This window comes from Hippopotamus amphibius, chromosome 1 (genome assembly GCF_030028045.1).
Source record: "Hippopotamus amphibius kiboko isolate mHipAmp2 chromosome 1, mHipAmp2.hap2, whole genome shotgun sequence".
Taxonomy (NCBI): domain Eukaryota; kingdom Metazoa; phylum Chordata; class Mammalia; order Artiodactyla; family Hippopotamidae; genus Hippopotamus; species Hippopotamus amphibius.
The window spans coordinates 215,160,856-215,183,652 of record NC_080186.1 but is presented as its reverse complement, the minus strand read 5'-3'; the positions used below and the strand labels follow the sequence as shown (position 1 = coordinate 215,183,652).

Here is a 22,797-nt window from a genome sequence, read left to right as displayed (position 1 = left end):
CACTTTCTTCACAGGGTAATTCTTAGGTCTCTGATTAAATGTGTATGCTGCCTGCTGCTAGGGGCAAGGCTGGGGAACTGGGAGCTGGAAGCAGTTCTTTAATTCCCTAATACTGTCTTACCCTAACTTTTCTTTTCACTTGTTCACTTTGTGTTTGATATTCTGCCAGACTTGTTCTTACCATTATAGTAGTTTTCTCCCATGAGTGTTTTGCTCTGTGGTTTTTATTTTCTCTGTTATTGTTTATCTGTTCCCATTTGCTTTCTAACTGCCAATAATTCTTCACAATTTCTGGTCAGCTAATAGCACTCTTTCTCTTTTTAGTGCTCATTTTCTATTAAAGAATGTGTTTTCAGTCTTTTTTAATGGATTTTGGGCAAAAAGAGGGGTGGATGTTAGTGAGCCAAGCCATATAATTTTCCAACCTAGTTAATACATTAATATCTGCTGATCACAAGGATGAGACCTGCGTATGCACCGCATCTACTTTTAGAGAGATATATTTACGTATATTATACACATTTTCAATCTCAATAAATTTAACCAAGGACTTAATTTGATGACCATTTAAAATGCGAAGCAAAAAAAGAGACATTAATACTTATCAAGTATCCATATAACTATATAGCTATATACAATAGCTTTATCTATCTATATATGCATCATATAACTATAATGATACAGAGAATTTACCTAGAAGCTAAAGTGGGATCATTTTACTTTTGCTCCTTTTCTTTTCATAAATGGAAGTGTACCTGAAAGGCTCATAGTTCACGGTCTCAGCGTTTCTGAAGGCTTCCTATCAAATATGCTCTTATTACCCATAATTTTATGTATTGATTTGTACAATGTATTTTGAGGAAAAAATTCAATATCAGGCATTCTTTCTTTTTTTCCCTTTTTATTGAACTACCAAGACTAATACAGCATATCACTAAGCAAAAAGTGCTACTTACTATGCAAAAGGCACAGTCAGTGATTGGCATCTAAGACCAATTGATCTACCCATTACCACTATCTCCCTACCCCCACTAGCACTACTATGAAGCTATTGATTTAAACACTGTCGATCGGTTTCCATTTTCTGATTTTGGGCAGGCCAATTAAGAAAGTGAGTAATTGTGATTACACTGCTTCAGGATCAATTACATTTGATGCAAGACAAAGTGTTCTTTTTGGAACACACACAAAAATAATTTTTGATCTAGTGTGCTTATGTGCTTAATAAAAAATCTAAAATAAATAACTAATTCATACCTTCACAACAGAAAAACATGTTAATGCAAACGCTTGTAATAGCTAAGGCTGTTTTCTATCTAAAATAAATCCATCATTTTCCTATAATTAGTTTAAGAGAAATTGAGAAAAAACTGTTCATATACACTTCAAAACGTAAGATAAAAATCAAACATTACCTAAGTATTTACCCCTAAAGCGACTTAGTTAATTGTGAAAAACAAGATGCAAATCTCGTCTAATGGACTAAGGAGAAAATCTTTGTAATGAAAAAATATTTTTAAAAGCCCCTCACTGCATAGAAATGTAAAAGGTTTTTTATATAAATTGAAAAGAAAGAAGAATTTTTTTAGTTCTTAATTTTGCCCTAACTTCGTGTATAAGCTTTGTCATTGGGCTCACATTGTCGAAATCATTAAAATGAATATACCTCTGGAGGCAAATCTACTTAGAGTGATGTTACTCATAGTCTTGTGCTCAGTAATATTGATCTGTGTTGTTTGTCTAATAGAAAAATAATAAACAATTACTAGGCAATGTGGGGGAAAGTAATCAGTTTTTATATATCACTAATATAGCAGACCTCCCAAAACATAAAGGTGATGATCTGCATAAAATCAATGTGTTATGCTGCATCGCTCATATTCATCACTGCAGGGTCTCAGCAACAAATGGTATAATATTAGGCCTGAATTACTGGTAAACTGAAAAGGTATATGAAAAAGAAAGGTTCACTATATGTAGCCTATAAACTTACTTAAAAGTGTCTATTTCCTAAACCTGGAGATTTTTATCATCACAAATTCTGTTAGAAGCGAGCTAATATTTAAATAAAATGTTTCAAATCTTCTCAGAATAAGCACAAAGCAACTTCAAATCAAAATAACAAATCATATCTTAGATCAGAAAAATACAAAATGAGTTCAAAGATAATTCTTGAAGACACATGAATATAGCTTTGTATTAGTTTGCTAATCGTTTCTGGATTTCATCAGAAATATATAAAACATTATATAAAACAATAACAATGAAACAACCCAATCTTAGAAAAGCCCTTTTGAATAGTATTCACCTATGAAACCTTTGCCAATTGATACATGTTCTCTTTTGAATTTTATCAAAAGCAGTTTGTAAATTAAAGTAAAAAGGGAAAAATGTATGGGTTTTTGGTACTGACAGAATAATTCTCCACTTAAGAGGTTTGAGAGAACATATAAAATGTTTCAGAAGATACCTTCTCTGGGCTAGCCAACAATATTGTTAAAGTTTTTAATTTCTCCTGAGTTTTCCTCATGAATTTTCTCATAAATTTTCCAAAAGCGTAGAGATAAACAAAAAAAATTATTTAACAGTAGCTTCTTACTTTAACCAACAAACTATTAAGTTCAACCACATATGGCAGATTGTAATGGCCATCTGTGTAACAAATACAAAAAATACATATATTGCACATAATTTGTCCAACTATTCCATGGCAGTCTAAACATTCCCAAAGAAAAGCACATTTGTGTAAATGTTTTCTCTTTCAAAGAAAAAGCTGTTGAAAGCCTTGATTTTAATCTGCTATTACTTACAGTAACATGAAATATAGAAGAACAATTGAACTTACCACAACTGAAAACTGGCAGTCTGAGTGGAATCACAAAAGTCAATACCCATTGAAACAGTAATGGATCCCTCAGGCTCAAGAGATTCTAGGAAATAAGATAATTTGGACATGAAAACACAGAGGATGTGAAAAAGAGGCAAACTGAACACTAAAAACTTATGTAACGTTTGTAGTCTGGTTAAAACAGTCAAATTTACTGATGGCTTATATGGATAATTTCAAACTAAGAGTATTAAAGCAAATTATAAAGTAATTTCACTTGAAGGTTTTCTTCACAACTTAATTCTGCGCATACTTCAATGAACATATTGTATCTGTCTGTTTCAGAAATATATCTCAGCCTGAGAAATTTCAGGTTTTACAATATTGTCTTTACAGGCATTGAAGGTGAAAAGGAAATAAATGTTTTCCTGTTTGGAACAACTATAACAGATTCTGGGTGCTTTTAAGAGATTTTGTACTTAAAACTATGAATATTTACTCTAGATAAAAAGTAAATTTTCAATAATGTTCTAAATTTCCACTGAGGAAAAAAATCCAAAATTTAAAACATGCAAATTAAAGCAAAGCTGGAAGAAGAAATTAATTTGTTGTCCTCAGACATTAACCAAGACAACTGGCATTACAGAAACCCAAATAAGTCTAATTGCATTATTCAAAGAATTACTGAAAGAAAATTTAGTAGCAGATTAGGTTATTTTGAAAAAAACAAATAATAAAGTGACATTTCATAGATTTGTAATTTCTGAAGTTTCATCTATCAACTAATCAAGTGTGGGAAATAATTGTTTCAATATACAATACTGGTGTTTTTCAGCTGATAATGATAAAACTCAAGACAGACAATAACACCACTTTACTCTGCTTATGATTCCAGAGTCAAAGTGTGATGCTGTACAATAGAATAACGAGGGATCTTAAACATATACCTATTTAGTGTAAATATTTATATATATTTCATATTTAAATAGAAACCATTCACTTTTGATTTCTACTTTGCTTAAAGTCTCTAGTATAACTGCAGTTGTATTGTACACTAGCTTTATATTTAGCTTTATCTCTTCTGCGTATATATTATTAGATGTAGTTATATTTTAGCAATATGTGATTATTCTAGGCCTTATTGATAGATATAACTTGCCACTTAATGCTAACCATTACAGAAAAAATGGTACAGATAGGACAAAAGAATTCAATAAGCTTAAGATATTAAAAAGTATTTTTATATCTCAAAGGCTCCATGAAGATTAGGCATTATAAGAAGATGCTTGTTTGATGCTGATTTTTAAAGTGTTATTGGTTTGCTTGTTCATTAGTTGGTTTGCTGATTCCAGTCTGAATTTCATTTGTTGATAAACTTAACATTTACCAGGTATGTAAGTACCAGAAGACTCGCTACCTAACCTTTGGCAAATAGGCTTTACTGTAAATAAGTATAATAATATTTTTCTTGCATTTCTCCTAAAGCTACACCTTATCAGTTCACAGTTACGTCAGTCTTATTGCTCAAAGCTATTCTTCAATGAATCCTTAATGCTTTCTTCTGTGCCACAGATATAGTGGGGTTTGGTCTTGTTTGCAGCTGACACCACATTGGTAGCAAATGCTGTCATCTCCAAAGCATGATGGCATTCGGGACTTAGATCTCCCTACATCATGTATTCTCATATTCCACTTGACAAAGTGACAGTTCTCAAGATGCCTTGATATGGCACTGTTTGACACAGTTTCATAATGTCCTCAGTCTTAAGATAATTGTGAGCTTAGTGCCATACTAATTCTGGAGGATAGTTCATGATCAATGGTATGTTTTATTATATGAATGCTTCAAGAGCAAAGTGATCAGCATAAAATTATTCATATAATAGATTTTTATAATATTTGAAGCCTACCACATTACAAAAGTTTATTCAATCAGGTGTCTGTAGTTGAATACTGCTTCTGGATCACTGCAACATACATGAGAGGGTTACATAGAAATGGCTGAAAAATATTGGCTCTATTACAGCACACCATTAATAATGAAAAATGAAATCACACAGGATGTCATCTACTTTGATGTGACAGTTGTACAGTAACTAGTGAAATCTGAGCTGAACTCAAACTTGTCAACCGTTAACACAAAGTTACTGAATATAGTGCAGAGAGCCTAGGGCTACCGTGTGTGCGTGTGCGTGTGCGTGTGCGTGTGTATGTTTTAAATCTCAGGTACATGTGCCTGATCTTTTTGAGAAAAATGGCACTTTATTCCTAATATTCTTGCAAGGAATCCAGTTTCATACTAAAGGCAGGGCAAAATTCTGACAAAAGTCATCTCATATTACAGAGAAAAAGAGAACAAACTGGTGACAAATATGCTGCTGAACTCCTTAACATATGCATATGTGCTTATTAAATAAAACAAATATCTTGCTTCCCTTATTTCACAAAAAAATGAAAATGTAGTAATTGTTTTCTGTTGCATTCTTAAGATTTTTTGGACTAATTAAGGACTAATTAAGATAGACTCTGAACTCTCCTGTTACCTATTGATGAAAGAGACTAGGGGCATTACATACAAATACATACTGCATGGGAAAGAACTCTGTATCTTGGGGGTATTCAATAAATGCCAACAGAACAAATGAAACACTACAGTCAAAAAATTTGCCTAAGAAAAGGAAAGGAAAGAAACCCTACTACTAGTACTGAGGCAATGGCATACACTCATTTTATTTTGGTGTTAAGGCCATACTATGAAATTTATTATATTTATTTCTTCTATTCTACATAGGCCAACAAAAGGTCAACTCATCAACTCATTATGCCAGCTCAAAGAAATGTTAATACTGTTCTACTGTTTTAACCTTTGGATAACATTTTCAACCTTCAGACAATGCATATATCAGCTGCTTGACACTTTTTAAACTAAATTAATTTTTTAACCAGGTAAAAAAAGCTGGATTTCAAGCAATAAAAAGCAACACAAATTGGGATATTCTTTAATTCCTTAGCAATATATTAACTTTGTAAAATAATTCAATAAAAATCAGGACGCTGTATTTTTTAAATGGTGTCAACTAATTTTTTTAAAAAGGGTATTAAGTGGGTTCTGAAATCAACTTACTTTAACAATACTTCTCTCTACTTCGGTTGCTTATAAAAGTCTATCATATTTCATCTATCAGGAATTTTTTGTATCTTTGTGGAAAAATATAGCTCAAAGAATGACTTTACTGAATGACTCATGAAAATGACAGGAGAGAATTCAACAATGTGAAGGAGCTCACTCAGGCAAACATGGGGAAAAACAGAATAGCTATATGATAGGAAATAATGAGAAAAGAAGACAGAGTTACTTGGTCAAAAGGCTTTGCTCAGCTACAGTATTATAAAAAGGAACTACCTGGAGCTTTCTGATCGTAATATTTCAAGGATTAAATGACATAAACCTTATATCACTTTAAATTAAGATTCTGCCTGAAGCTTCCCCCGACTAAACTGTGGGACTGCCGCCTACAGTTTTGTGCAGGACTTACACAAAACGAAAACAGAGATAGACATTCTAACTATTACAGTATTTTAAACTCAAATTTAGCCATACAATTGTTACACTTAATTTTTAAAAGGTGTATTTTTCAAAAAATACTTAAAAAATGGAAGGGGATGACAGCTGGAGAGACAGTATGATGTAACGAGCACTGAGGTAGCCTGGAAAGCACATGCTGCATGGAAGGGGCAGCCGGCTTGGCATTGGCTAGTTGTGCCGCAGGTGGGGAAAAAAGCACCAGTACAGCCATAATCTTGTGCTTTATCCACGAACAGTGAGATTTCTGGGTTTGTTCTTTAATGTAAAAAAAATACTGATTTTTAAATAGTGGCAACAGATTAAAAAACATGACACGTAAAAATACCAGTAACATACTGTGGGCTATTCTACCTCCTGTGTATGGAAAGGAAGACAAACAGAATGGTATACACCCTCTCAGTTTTTGCTCCCTTCACTTTTCAATCTATGGAATGTGAAGGGAAACGGGGAAGGAGAGATATGGGAGGTACCATATCCAAAAGGCAGACTTAAAATCATGCAGGGAATGACGCTGACCAGGAAGCGGAGTGGGGGGGAGTTGACGCAGAGAGGAAAAACGGGAGGCAACTCTAATTCTCCAGACCCATTCTTTTATCAGCACTGGTATTACCATTGCTGGCACCCCATTCACTGAGGGCATGTATTTATCTTATTTATCTTACAGGAGTAATTCGGTTTAAAAAGGAAAAACCAATATAAACGGAGTTTGCTAATGCTCAATAAAATAATATGTATTCTACTTTATTTTTAAAATGAACACATTTCATTATCAAATGTAGTTGATTAAAATTTTAAATGAAAATGAATATTTACCTATTGGATTAAAAACGTGCATTTGCATGCCCACAGGAAGTTTTTTTTCCCCTATGTGGATATTTTCTATCTTCCGATCAGTGGTATTTTTCAATGTTATTTGCACAGAGACCATCTTATCACCAAAAATGCAAGTGTGTCTTGGAAAGAAATAATGGGCAGCTAGTCCTTTCCCACTCATCCGATGAAGCAGCACATGAGTTTTCACTGGTATGAAGACAGGAGTACTGACCTATTGCACAATGAAAAAAATGAAAAAAAAAAAAAAAAAAAAAGTAAATTAGTGAATATAGTTATTCTTAAAAAATATGCAAAAATTTGTAACATTTAACTCCTGTTTTCCCTAAAGTATTAAATAAAACACAATAATAGACATTAGTAGGATATCACACACATAGATATGAAGTCAGAAATTCCATAAAAATGTCAAGTAAATGCCTTCAAAACGGTATTAAAATTCTTCTGTACTCTACAGGCATATATTAAAATATTTTGACAATCTATATGTAAAAAAAGAATAATCTCAGTTACATAAATATACTTTCTTTTAAGAGTTTATTAACTTTTTTGTTTTCTTCTTAGGTACACTATATTTGGACATTTTGCCAATTTTCTTATTAGTTTTAATAATTTGTCATTTGATTTTCTTGGGCTTTCAAACTATAAGATATTATAATCTGTCTATAATATACATCTTATATTTTCATTTCCAATCCTGACTCCTTTAAACTTTTTTCACCCTGAATTTCTTTCACTGTAAACTGAAGACTACGACCTCCTTTTTAAGGTGGTTCTTCCTTTGCTTTAATGATTAAAAAGATCTTCCCTACCTTGAAATCAGATAACTATTCACATTTTCTTCTAGAGTTTTCATGATTCTAAGTTTTTAATTCATGAGGAACTGATTTAGGTATATTTACGCTATATGTAATTATTTTTCTCCAAATACTTAAATCATCTGTACATGATTTAATGATTAGCTTTTCCTCAATGATTTGTAAATGCAAACATTCTAATTATTTATTTACTTGGGGACATTTTTGAACCTGATGGAGCTGGTAAACCAGTACCACACTCTTTTATTTCTTATAGCCCTATAATATGATTGAATTCGTTGGCAAAACAAAGCATCTCTTATTCCTCCACCCACCCCGCCAATATTTTCTTGGCTAATCATCTGTTTATCCTTCTACTGAACTTTAGACTCTTTTAGTCAAATTCAATTGTGAGTGGAATCAGAAGAAGCATATTAAGTGAAGACACACAGTCCATTCTAAAATCATATGGTGGCTATCTTTCCATTCAAAGTCAAAGTGTTGCATGTGGCTTGACCTGACATGGGTAAGCTTTAAGAAAAAAAAAATCTGTTTGTAATTAAACAGGTCTAATCAAGATTTTTTTCCTAATAAGTGTCCTCTCCTAAACTTGGTTTCCTATTATAATTGTGAGAGTACATATTAACCTATTCAACATGTTCACTATGCCACTGACATCCGATGACATAAAAAACTTCTTTTTTTCTTTTATTTATTTATTTATTTATTTATTTATTAAGAAAAATGGTTTTTTGGCCATGCCAAGCAGCATGCAGGATCTTCATTCCCCAACCAGGAATCAAACCCATGCCCCCTGCAATGGAAGCACAGCGACTTAAACTGGACCACTAGGGAAGTCCTAAAAAACTTAATAATAATGTTAATAATTCAAAACTCATCAACAAAAATCCAAGAGTTAAATATCATGTACATAAAATGGTAAAGTTGGAGAGAGACAAGTGTAGAGTACCATGAGAGAAGCAGAACAGAAGTAGGAGTCTGGATTACAACCAACCAGGAATTAGCACTCTAGACATCATATAAGGTTCTTTGAAGGTATGCCTTAAGTCATTTAAGAGCTATCAACTTGTCTTAGTTGGTTTATTGATTCTCTCCCTCAATCTAATCCTGGGACATGTGGTCCAAATATTTTTGTTTTGTTTTGTTTTCTACTTTGTCTCAAAATTCTGCACTTATATTGTAATAGTTAAAACAATGCTAAGGGATGTGCAAAGGAAGAAAACCAGTGTAATTCTCACCACACACTCTTTCCACACTCAACCAAGCTCAAGAAGCACTCTCTGATGAAGTTAACAAGTAAGAAAGGTCCTCCCTAACAATCCTCAAAGCTTATCTATGATAATGCAAAGAGGCCTATGTTTTCTTTCACAAAACATAGCTCATAAATGGCACTTTGGGGTAATAATACTTACTTTTTTAACTACAGAAAGGGGCTGACTGAAAATATTTGATTGCTTTTTTCACCTATTTTCTAAGTTCATACAAGTCATACTTAGCGACTCTCCTCCAATATCTAAACTATATAGGTGATACTTTGTTCAATAAAACCAATAGGTTCCATAAATACTTTGTCAGTTTCCATATGTAATACAATTAATCCTGACAAGAAAGCAAAAATTTAGTTCAACATTTTGTACATCAGATCACGTTTATTCCAGAAACATAGATATGATCTGCAGCTGCTTATATTCTAAGATGCTAAATACTGCGAGTGGCTTTTCTGACTTCACAATTCACAGATAACAATTATTTTATTAAATGTTAACAAAAAACGTAAAAGGTAAATTAATTAAAAATATGACCTAGACTGGGGCTGTGAAAATGAGGGTTTAGGTTTAAGAAAAGAGATAGGTGCTTAACAGGTCTGAACAAAACAGATCATGTTGGGTAGGACTCAGCAAACTACAGCCCACAAGCCAAATATGACCTTCTGCCTGTTTCATAAAGTTTCATTGGAACACAGCCATTCTGTTCTTTAACATATTATGGACGGTTGCCTTTTGGCTCTACAATGGAAGAGCTGAGTAGTTCCAATTCCTAACTTAGTTACTATCTGAACCCTTTACAGAAAAATGTTGGTTGACCCCTGTTCTAAGGGCATAAACGTTACATTCTTCCTTCCTTCCTCCCCTTCCCCTGTTATTGAGGAACAGTTCTCCACAGATCTCTCACAGTCTGTACATCTTCTGAGCAAAATCTTTCCCAGGATGTACAGCAAACAGTCTTTGGAAACAGGTTAAGTGTCTCCCTCTGGGGCAAAGGTTGGAAAGGTTTGCCAACAGACCCTTAAGAAAGGTTGGGATCGTCTATGCTAAGGATCCTCTCCTCTAAAGCAACAGACTGCACGTGCAGTCATTACCTGGCCTTCATGGTGTCACCCTGTGAAAACTGGGGCTCAGAGAAGTGACAAGAATGATGTTACCCTGGCTACTGCTATTGGTGTGAGTAATAAACTGTCCTTTGTCTTTAACACAGGAGTCTGGGGCCTTCTACAAGTATCCATGAAATTGTCTCCGGCTAACTTGTTAGCCTGCAAGTGGGGTAACATCTCATACCCTTCGTAGTTCTTGATACCCATTTTTTGGGGGGGAGGGGTCACTCAACATTTCCCAGATCCACTTACTTCAAACAGCTAAGTTAACACTGAGCAGGACATTATGTGCAGCTGTGCAGTAGTAAATGACTGAGAGGTGAATATGAGCTAAAAACCCAGTTTACATTCAAAGGTGCTTTTTGGAATGTGTACAGTGGCACCACCTGGGCTAGCGTGCTTGCTAACGAGAATTTTACTGTATATAGTGGAAGCTACTTTTTTCTTTTGACTTTCCTTTATAAAAGTTGATGTTATGACCTGGTTAACTGTTTCTGTGCCTTTCTGATGTATCATGATGTGTTCTGATGGCTGACAACAAAGTATCAAGTAAGTTGTAGGACAGACACCTAGGAAACAGAATTCAATGGTGCAGGGTTGCTTTTATCTGGTTCAAAGCTAAGTGCTGGTCTTTTGAAGGCGCTTTCTCCCAAGTGTTCCACCCTGTGGTGGTTACAGATGGGACTGTCTGCTCAACACATCCTACCATCTTCTAGGAACGTTGCCACATTCAGTTCTTGATGAAGCTGGCATGTTCTTATACTACTTCATGATCTGACCACATTAACTGGTTCAGGAATGGACACCTGGCCTCATGAGTCTGTTTCCCAGGAGTTTTGGATTTGGGACTTGGGAAGCTGGGCCAGTTTCTCTCCAGTGGCTAAAATTCTGAGATTTAAAACTCTAATGTCTGTGGTCACATTTCCTGCCATTTTGCTCAGGAAGAAATAAAGCAAAGTACAGGTGATAGACAGAGAGCCCTGCTGGTATGTTTGGTTTATTTGGTTCTCGAAGCTGACATATTCCTATCCTTTGTGAAGCTTAGTTTTCTGTGAAACACTCCAGCATTCCTTCCTGCAACTTCCCCCCCCCGCCCCCTTTTCTTTTTTTTTGCTTAATCTAGTTCAAATTTGGTTTCTATCATTTAACTCCCCCAACTCCACTACTACTCAGCATTAGTCAATTTCAGGACACTAATTGGGGGACTGGGAAATAAACTCCTAATGGGAGAATGTGCTTTCTCGCTCCTTTTTCTAAAGCCCTAGTAGATACATCATGGTGAGACTCAGCTATGGCATCTGATTAGACTGAACCATATGGATCTGCCAATTCTGTAGATCAAAGAGATGAATGAGAGCAAAGGAAATAAAAGCAAAAGTAAACAAAAGGGACCTAATTATACTTAAAAGCTTTTGCACAGCAAAGGAAAGCATCAACAAAATGAAAAGACAATCTATTGAACAGGAGAAAATATTTGCAAAATATATGACCAAAATATATAAACAGGTCATACAACTCAACATAAAAAAAAAAAAAAAAATTAAAAAATGGGCAGAAGACCTGAATAGGCACAGAAGATATACAGATGGCCAATAGGCACATCAAAAGATGCTCAACATCATTAGTTAGCAGAAAAATGCTAATTAAAACCACAATGAAATATCACCTCACAACTGTCAGAATGGCTATCATCAAAAAGAACACAAATAACAAAAGTTGGTGAGGATGTGGAGAAAAGGGAACCCTCCTATACTGTTGGTGGGAATGTAAATTGGTGGAAAACCGTATGGAGGTGTCTCAAAAAACTAAAAATAGAACTACCTAGTAATTCCACTCCTAGGTACATACCCCAAAAAACCAAAAACACTAATTTGAAAACATATACGCACTTCAATGTTCACAGCAGCATTACTTACAACAGCCAAGATATGGAAGCCATCTAAGTGTCTATCAACAGATAAATGGATAAAGATGATGTGGTATATACATGTACAATGGAATACTACTCAGCCATAAAAAAGAAAAGTAGGGGATTAAGAGGTACAAACTACTTGTATAAAATAAATAAGCTACAAGGATATATTATATGACACAAGGAATATAGCCAATATTTTATAATAACTATAAAACGGAGCATAACCTTTAAAAATTGTGATTCATTATGTTGTTCATCTGAAACTTATATAATATTGCACATCAACTATACCTCAACAAATAAAGAGAAAGAAAAAAAAGAGTGGAAACCAGGAATTCTTATAGTTCAACTTAAGAGCTTGCTTTGGTTCGAGGCTATTTAGTCCTAGCTTCATTAGGAAAAAGAAATTCTTGATATGGCCATACTACACACTGGAGTTCTACATTGCGGTTAGAGAGCAAAACCCCTGCTAATAATAAAGTACCACTTTGCCAGTCTTTGTTCCCTGACTTCTATGTCTCCCATGGGTATCTTGGGGAGAAAGGTGATCTTGTCCAAGAATTAGGTATTCCAGGGCTCCCTGTCCAATAAGATCACCACCATTTCAAACACAAAGTAACTACTAATCATTAACTTATTAATTCGCTCAACTAACTAACATTTATTGAGTTAGTTGTGCCAACCACTGTATTAAGGACTATGATTCAAAGACAAAGACAGTATCCCAGTCCTCAAGGATTCTACTGTTTACTTAGGGAGAACTAAGTAAATCAAACAATAAATGATAAATGCCCGGACAGAGACAGGCTTAGTAGACTAAGAGAACACAAAAGTCGTAGCTGGCACCTGAGGGAGAGATGAGGGAAGGAATCCACAGTCTGAATGAACTAAGTAAAATCTGACGACTTCTCATTACCTCTACTGTTACCATCCTGGTCTGAGCAACCACCACCTCACATCTGGATTATTCCTACAGCCTTGAAGTTGGTCTCCTTGCTTCTGCTCTTGCATCCTACAGAGCACACACTGAACACAGTAGCCAGCATGAATCAGTGAAAGTTACCTCACATCACCCCTCTGTTCAAAACCCTGCAATGGCTCCCAATTTTACTGAGAGTAAAAGCTAAAAATCCTTATGAAGGCCTACAAGGCCCCATATGGCCCAGCTCCATTATGTTTCTTTGACCTCATTTCCTGTTACTTGTGAACCCACAACTCACTTCACTGCAGCCACTCCAACGTCCTTCCTCCTCCTTGCACACACCAGTAATCCTCTCCCCTAGGCCCTTGGCGTTGGTTCCCTCTTCCTGGAACATACTTTCTCCAAATATTCACATGGCTCAGCTCTGATATATCTTTCCTTCAATGTTTCCTTCTTAATAAGGTTTAACCCATTTGCATTTCTTCCTATTGATTCCCCCTTTTCTTTTTCCACAGCCACGTAACACCTTCTCTGACACTATAATTTGCTTATTTATGTTTATCATCTGTCTCTCATTTATTTCCCACTTTTATGTTCAATTTATAAAACAAAATTTTACCCATTTTCAGAACTCAAAACATAATTTTTCTACTTTAAGTGATTATATAGATTTGCAGATAATATACCACGAGTGTTGGTCATAACTATGCTTTATTTGATACTGAGTGCTCAATTATTACACTGTTCCTAAAAATATTAGTCTTTCAAAGAGCTTACTGTGATGATAAGTGGAGATTATCAATATTAATATTTGTTGGTTTTAGGATATGACTTGACTAGAAATTTTCTAGAATATAATTGTATATAAATGAAAAATACCATATTTCTTAAAGGCACACACAGAGAACAACTTAATAATCAGAAGGACTTCTATGACACAAATACTAATTCTTAAAGTATCTAGTTCAGGTAAAAATATTATTTCCCATTAAATATTAAAACTTGTGTAAACAGGATAGTATGAAAGACAATATTTGAAAACATTGGTTTTGATTTCATTATTTAACTACTAATGTTCAAAGAATTAAAAATTTAGCTGCGTTAAAGCAAATGATATGGGTTATCCTCACTATGATTCCTAAGGAGGTAATTAAGTTCAGTAACTGTAATAACTCTAAAATAAAAAGCCTCCTTCTAGAGTTAACAGAACAAAATGCATCAAGTAACAGTGAGAAAATCCTCTACAAATCTTTACACAGCATATGTTTAAATAATAAAAGTCATTTGTGTACCTTTAGATGGTTTATGAAAATAACCAATCAATTCTGCAGACACAACATTATTTCTAAAGGAAATCTATGTGACTCATGATGCCTGTAGATACACAGAGACAAACCACACATATTTTATCAGTTTATTACAGTAAGCAAATAAGCGTGGAATGAGAGTGCACATAACTGTCTACTTAGCGCTTACTGAAACATTTATAAGAGCTGTTATCTCCCTAATAACAGACAGACAGCGTGCAATTTTAGAGAGGAGAAAAGCTTCATATTTTTTAACACTTCACTAAAAAGTAACTGAAGAGTGTAAAATGAAAAATACTCTGTGCAGTTAGCTGGTAATGGACCATATTATCAACTCAAGTTAGATTTATAGGATACAAACTAGTCACTAATAGTTATTTTATGACATAGCATGTCTGCTTTTTTTTGAGATTATTAAGATTAAAGTTGTAAAACTTCTTTTGAACATAGCTGTTCAAAATGATTGAATTATAAAATTGAAATTAGAATTGAAAATAAAACATGGGGTATCAAGTAAGTGCCTAAGAATAAACCTTGTTCAACATCCGCCTTACTATTTCAGAGATGACACTTCCATTGTTTCCATTATGAAAACAATGTCTTCTAGTCTTTTTTGCTTTGATCCATATTCAGACGCTTAATCATTTTTAAGTATTATCAATCTATTCTGTTTTTGGACTTCAAAAATATGAAGATCTGCAGTACATAAACTGCTCTCTTTGTATCTAGTTTTGTTTGGCTTATTTTACAGCAGTATCAACTTAGGTATATGATTTATAAAAAAAAGACTAGAAAATAGTCGTAAACAGATACAGTTTCATCTTTAAAATTAGCACTTTTTAAACCAGTGTAAATCTCAACTGATAAGAGCTGTAATGCAGAAAGTTACAGTACTGTCTTATTTACCCAGTAAATTGTAGAAAGTGAGCCTATTTTATCTTTAATCTATAGTACTGGGTCTAGTACCTAGTACAGGATTTAAAAAAGCAAAGGGCAAATTTGCTTAACTGTTAGCTAGAACTGCAAACAAAGGACTCAAAGAAATACTTTTTCATCAAATATTACTTTAAATAAATGGTTTATAATTCTAAAGATAACTTCCTCCTTGTATATGTAAATTTAGGTCTAGAAAGTAATTGCATTAATTACTTATTTTATTTTAGTCATCAGTATATACTATGAAAAACATGAGACTTTAACCTCTTATTTTGGTAATAAATAACAACATATTTGCAGAAAGATCTGAGTACATTATCAACAAACATTTAATGAGAACCTTACTTCACATGTGGTACTAAGCAGGCTCCAGCAAACTCGGCCTGTGGACCAAACCCAGCCCACTGCCTGTTTTTGTGTAGTCTGTGAGCTAAGAATGGTTTTTGCATTTTTAAATGGTTGAAAAAAATAAAAAGAAAAATAACATTTTTGTGACACTAAAATTATAAGAAATTATAATTCAATGTCCACAAATAAATTTTATTGGAACACAGCCACATTCATTCATTTCTATATTGTCTCTGGCTGCTTTACCACAATGGCAGAGTTGCGTGGCTGTGGTCTGCAAAGCTGAAAATATTTACTATCTGCCCTTTACAAAATGTTTACTGACCCCTGTATAGGATATATTCAATATCCACTGGTGTTGAGATGAGGACGAAATTACTTTATATTAACATCCTATTCTTTCCCTTCCCCAAAAGTAAACCTATAAGCCTCACTGTCAATATACTACTTTTAATAAGTCTGAAATCCAAAGTGATGTGTATATACTTTTATTTACCACTTTCATAGAAAAATAGTTCCAGAACTATGGATACAGATACGTTATATTATTCTTAGATATTCTACTATTCTTTTTCATATTTCTTCTCCGACTTTTGGGTTAAGAGTGCTAATAAAAACAAAACAATCTGGTTTCCAAAGTGTTCAGCAGAAAGGTTCCAATAATTGGTTACAATAAATTTCATCAGAACCAGAACATTTTACGTAAGCACAATTGTGTTGTGTTATTTGATAGATATGATAATCATTTGATCTTAATAGTTCTATTGCTTTCTCACTGACAATATCAATGACATATGAAAAAGAAAATGTTAGTGTTCTCTTCCTTTGCAACCAAGCTCAGAACCTTGGCATTATCTTTGACATCCTTATTCCCTCCAACAATTACTTGAAAAATTTGATGTCTTTTGTATTCATCTTCTCCTTTTCTGTTGTCTACCACCCGCTTAGTTCAAGTCATCAATAACACTTAAAACATTAAAACATTTTTTAAAATTTAAAATTGCAAAAGAAGTGCATGATTATTGAAAACGATTTCAAACAGTATGGAAATATAAATATAAATAAAATCCCTTCAGGTTTAACCATAATTAACAATTTGGTGTCCCTCCCAATCTTCTGCTCCCCTTTTACTTCTGCTTGCCCATACAAATTGGCCTCCCTGTCTCTAGATTCCTCCCACTCCAATCCGTACCACAGGCTCTTGGAAAAATAATTCTCTTAAAGTGTACCTTCCCTTATATGCTCAGTGAGGAGGGGTAGAGAGTGTTGAGCTTTGAAGCCAGACAGATGAGCTGAACCTCTGGTTCTGCAACTTACTAACCCTATGACACTAAAAAAGTTACTCATTTTCTAGGGACCTCAATTTTCACATCTGTGAAATGGGGAAACTGCCACCTATCTTTTAGGGTTGTTGTAAATCTAGGCTAAACATAAATGAAAATCTGGAGGAGTGAAGGGCCTGAAGATGTTAACATGATAGGCACAAGAAAGGGAGTAAGACATGATTTCAGAGTTGAAATAACGGAGTATGTGGTTGAAATTTAGTACAGGTCAAAGTTGTTAGAACTGAACAGATCAAGAAGCTGTGAGGTTACACACTGCATGGGCTGATAATACGCGCAGTGAGATCTCCCAGGAGGATGGTGGGCTGGAGAGACTGTGGAAGATGCCAAGATCTTCACTGAATGTGGGTAAGTGATTAAGAGATCCCAAGATGAGAATGACAAGGAAAGGAAGAGGGTAGAGGAAGACAGAATGGGTCTCATAAGAGGCAGGAACATGAGGATGAAAAGGGAATGGCCTAGATGCAACATCTGGGAACTTCACACAAAGCATCTTGCTGGTAATAATGATTCTGTCAAACAAGGAATTCTAGAGAATTCTGAGTGAGGTGATGCTGAAAAAAAATATCCACTTTAGGACAGCAAGATCCAAAGGGAAATTCTCAAAGTCTGGCTACATAATAGTACTTTATAAAAGTATGTGAGGGGACTGGTAGCTGTTCCACACATTTCACAAATGGGTCTACGGCATATAAAAATCGGCCACGCTGCCTGCACTTAAATGAATTGTAACTTAGGAGACAGAGGGATATGGATCTCATCTAGATGAAGTCCTAAAGGAAGGAAAAGAAGTATGTCTTAGTTGACATACAAATTGGAAAGGCAGTTTTATTACCACTACTTGAATTTTAAATAACAGGTCTCTCCAGGAACGCTTTCTGTGAATCTGACGAAGAAGAAAAGGGTCCTTTTTACATCATAGATGCCAGTCAGACAAACCATAAGTTGCTGAGGAATTGCTGACATAGGGCAAGTTTGGGGAAATGGGTCCTCTGTGACCACAGAGCTAGCTCTCCTTCTGACACATACACGTATGTGTGTGTGTGTATATGTATATGTATGTGTGTTTGTGTGTGTGTGTATATATGTATATGTATGTGTGTTTGTGTGTATTTTCCTCATCTGTGCATAAATATTCTAAATTCTTTGGTGAGGAGGTAGGGATAGGGAGAACGCCTTGGTTTACTTCACGGGAACCTCTGAGTCTTTGAAGTCCATGTCTGTGGCAGCAAAGCCTCTTATGAGTCAGCTTTATTTTCAGTGAAGTCACCTGATATGAATTTTTCTGGATCAAGACCTAGGACTGGGGCCCAGGTGCTCGTACTCTTGCACTGGTCTATGTGTTCTCAGGCTATCCTTATGTTTGACATATGAAACATCTTTTCTTCAGAAGCAAGAAAGGCTACGGCTTCCTTCTTGTCAGGTAGAGTTAGTGCTGGCAGGGGTAAGAAAGGAAACACTAAATTTTGAGTTAGAAGAACTTCAAGTTATTGATAAGAAGAAAGTTATTTAAATTCTTTGAGCATGAATTTGTAAAATAAAGGGTAATACTACTTAACTTGTAGGATTGTTTTATAAGGATTCAGTGAGATACTACATACGAAGGTGTTTTGTAGATGAAAGTATTCTTTAATTATCATTAAAGACAATGTTTATTAGCATAAGGGAAAAACATTAGCAGAACTAAGATTAGAATTTAACATTTTTAAGCATCATTTCTGTCAAGCAATAATCTACAATTCCTTTTTCAATAAACGGAAAGCATTCCTTACGATAAAGGGGAAAAAAAGGTCAGTCATACAAGCTAGTGAGATTTTTTCTCTCTCCATAAGAGACCTACAGGAAGTGGGAAGAACCAGCATTTATTACCTCTTTCTAAAGATGAACAACAACCGAGGAGAGCTTTTTGAATATGATTTTAATTATGAATCGGTATCCTTAGTCACCAGAATAACTTCTAAAAACAAATCAATAAAATGAGATTAGATTTTGAAATTATCAGTTATTTAATAAATTAGATATCTGAAAGTGGATTTCAAGTGAAAATTTCATAAGCACACACCATTTATGATGTGAGGAGGAATCTCAAGATAAGTCTGAATGCCCTAACATCACAGGAAGACTACCACGCTTTGAGATATTTTATACTTCTTTACTTCACCAGGATTACAGTGTTTTATTTATTTACTTATTTACTTATTTGTTTATTTATTTATTTAGGTTGTCCTGGGTCTTCGTTGCAGCATGCGGGCTCTCTAGTTGTGGCGTGTGGTCTCAGCTAGCTGCAGTGGGATCTTAGTTCCCCGAACAGGGATTGAATCCAGGTCCTCTGCATTGGGAGCTCAGAGTCTTAACCACTGGACCACCAGAGAGGTCCTAGGATTACAGTATTAATAAAACTTGTACCATCGACATATCTATCTTCAGTACGGAAATTATAGAATGACACTTATATACTAATTATAAGGAATTAACTCAGCGTTTGGACATGTTGAAAGAGCAATTGAAGAATATCACTAAGACAAAAAAAAGTAATGAAGGTAACCAGTGGCAGCTGGATGGGGCACTAGATCAGATGTCAGGAGCCCTGGGTTATAGTCTCAACTCAGTCATATATTAGTAGTGAGAACTTAGCTAAATCACAACCTCACTTAGCTTCTGTTTTTCTCTTCTGTAAAATGGGGCTAATTAGACACATCCTGTCTGCTTCACTGAGTTGTTCTGAGGATAAAATGAGATTGTATATGTGAAATTGATTTTTAAGCTGTTCAATAAAAGGTATTATTGGGATTATTAGTAAATTGCCTTTTCAGTCAACATTAAAACACCAATCTGTCAGATAACATAGGGTCCTGAGGTTAAAAGTACATACCAAAAGGCTGAATCACCATTGGAGAAGGGCTTTTAAAACAATATTGCTATATTTATTGATAGTACCATCCAAAGGCCTTTAAAAAAGTAATCCCTTCCCCCATGTCCTTTTTTTTCTTCTCTCTCTGTTAGTTGTGGGTGAAAAGGACTGTCCTCTAAAAGGTTTCTAAATGATGTTGATGTTAAAAAATATAGTATCACCATTTAACAGCCTTTTAAAGAGCAGTCCCCAGCATGGTCTTTGCTAACAACTGAGGGAGGAAGGGACTATTTTTTCAAAGGCTTTTAGAGGATGTTGTTAAAAGAATATATAGTGACATCATTTAAAAGCCTTTTAAATAATAGTTCTCCTTCCTTCCCAATTGTAATGCCCTTGGCTTTCATTTATTTTGTACTACAAGCTGAAAATGGACATGCCAACATATTATCGGCTGTGGCAGGCGTTTGTTGGACGGAGAATGATGCATTGCTTTAAAAAACGTTGATGTCCAGAAATAAATCCAGCTCTTCAAGAACACAGTATCAGTTCTACACAGGATACTGCCCACCCACCTTTTCGTTGAGTTGTGGTACCTTTCGTTTGTTTTCTCTAAGAATTTGCTGAAGAAGATACACGCAAACAGGAAAGGAGTCATAGCTAAGTCATTACAAGATTTCCAGCGCCATAACTGTAATCCTACCACCCACTGCTACTTGAGTTAACCCTCCATCCAACTTACGGCAAAATCTAACTCTAACTCCTATTCTGCTGTTTTATTCAATTATTTCTGCCCACTATTCCTAATTTTAGACTCCACTCCACTAGGAGATAGCAGTGGATACTTAGGGTTCCTTACCTTATTTAGCTCGCAGGGAGCAGAAAGATGAAGTCAACCACTTGGTTCAAAGCACAAAGTCTGATGGCCAGAAAGCTTTGAGATAGGTTAGCTTTGATTATCTTTCACATAACATACCAAAGAAAAAAGAATTAGCCCCAGGGGTATAATCATAAAATAGGAAACAATTTTTCATTTTTTCTTATGTTGGGTTTTTTCAGAAAATTGTCATTTCATTTTAAGAACAGGAATTCCTAGATCTACAACACTTAGATGAAAAAAATAAACCTTTAAAAAATCTAAAAGCACAGCCCTCCAAACACACTGTACTTTAATTCTAAATTTCAACACAACCCTTATATTTTGCTAGTCTTGCACAAAGGACTCACTTGTTAGTTCTGTGATTTGCCTAAATCATTAGTTACTTATGATTTCTCTAATAAATCATATGACTTAATTAAATACCACATATTAACCATAATACAATGCTCAGCTCAAGCCCCAGTTGGTCCATTCAGCTGTACCTGACCAACTCCGGCTATAGGGATGTTAGTCACATTCCATTTTGACATCCCTTATAATTTAATTTTCATACTATTATTTAACTTAATACATTTAATATGATTTCTTAACTTTATTTTTATGCACCATGTAAACAGCAAAGTGCTAAATCTGGACAATAATTTTTTTGCATGATTTTTAAAAAATATAAATAACTTTTTGATTCTCTGTTGCCTTAATAGCATAAGTGAGTTAGTTATTTGTGCCTATAATTACATGTGACAATACATGTGTGTTTTAAAACATTTTAAAATCTCTGCATAAAAACTCATGTCATTTGAGACGTTTCCATTATCTACCAAGATAAATCAATGTTTCAATCACTGAGAAATGCTCATATAATTGATTCTAATAAATGAAAATTTGTAAAACTTTGAAATAAAAATTCTGACTTAACAATAAAAAAGGCAGCAATAGGAAGATACAGATACATTACAGTTAATATGACTGATCTGAAAGTTTCAAATTTCTCTTAACTTGAGTGTTTCTGACCACAGTTAAGCTAAACCGCTGCAAGTAAGAATTGCTGCGTTAGACAGCTGGACATAATCCCCACAGCAGGGCTCCGTCTGAATTCTAGGGACAGTGAGTGATCACCATGGTGCCACCAACATCAAGATGCAAGAGGACATGCTTGTGTGTGGTGCTGGGCTCTGGCTCTGCGGCAGAATGACCTCCAGAATGTCACGGTCCTACTCTTCCAATTTGTCTACAATTTGACAGATGGTTCTATACATGAAGGGGGTATACAGAATAATGGATCCCCCAAGGTATCTAAGTCCTACCCACAGAACCTATAAATACGTAATGATGCATGGCAGGGGGGAATTAAAATTGCTGAACAGCTGATTTTGAGATGAGATTTTCCTGGATTGTCTGCATGGGTCAATGTAACTGTATGGATCCCATAAGTGAAAGAGGGAGGCAGAAGAGTCAGAGTCATAGCGATGCAGTGTAAGGACAACTTAGTCATTGCTGGTTTTGAAGACAGAAGAGGCCGTGAGCCAAGGAATGTGGACAGCTACTAAAAGCTGGAAAAGGCAAGAAAAAGGATTTTCCCCTAGAGCCTCCAGAAAAAAACACAGCTGTGCTGACACCTTGATTTTAGCTCAGTAAGACCCATTTTGGACTTTGACCTCCAGAACTGTAAGATAATAAATCTGCATTGTTATAAGCCACCAAATTTGTGGTAATGCAGCAGTAACAAGGAACTAATAAAAGTAATTATGATGTCTAGTTGGAAAGTACTGTTCTGAATTCTTGTGTTGTAAAACCCATCTGTGGAGTCTATGGTATAAATGTTGATTTGCATACATCTTTCAATGGCTGACCTGTGATCTGAGAGG

General features: G+C 34.8%; 1 protein-coding gene across 1 annotated transcript in view; it reads right to left on the bottom strand.

Annotated features, from left to right (window-relative positions):
- AP3B1 (adaptor related protein complex 3 subunit beta 1) overlaps positions 1-22,797 on the bottom strand; it is a 246,442-nt gene that overhangs the window by 25,259 nt on the left and 198,386 nt on the right. The window contains exons 23-24 of the mRNA XM_057740597.1: positions 7,227-7,458; positions 2,846-2,930 (exon numbers count right to left, since the gene is read on the bottom strand). Coding sequence (XP_057596580.1) covers positions 2,846-2,930; positions 7,227-7,458 — 317 coding nt within the window. The remainder of the gene's footprint in view (positions 1-2,845; positions 2,931-7,226; positions 7,459-22,797) is intronic.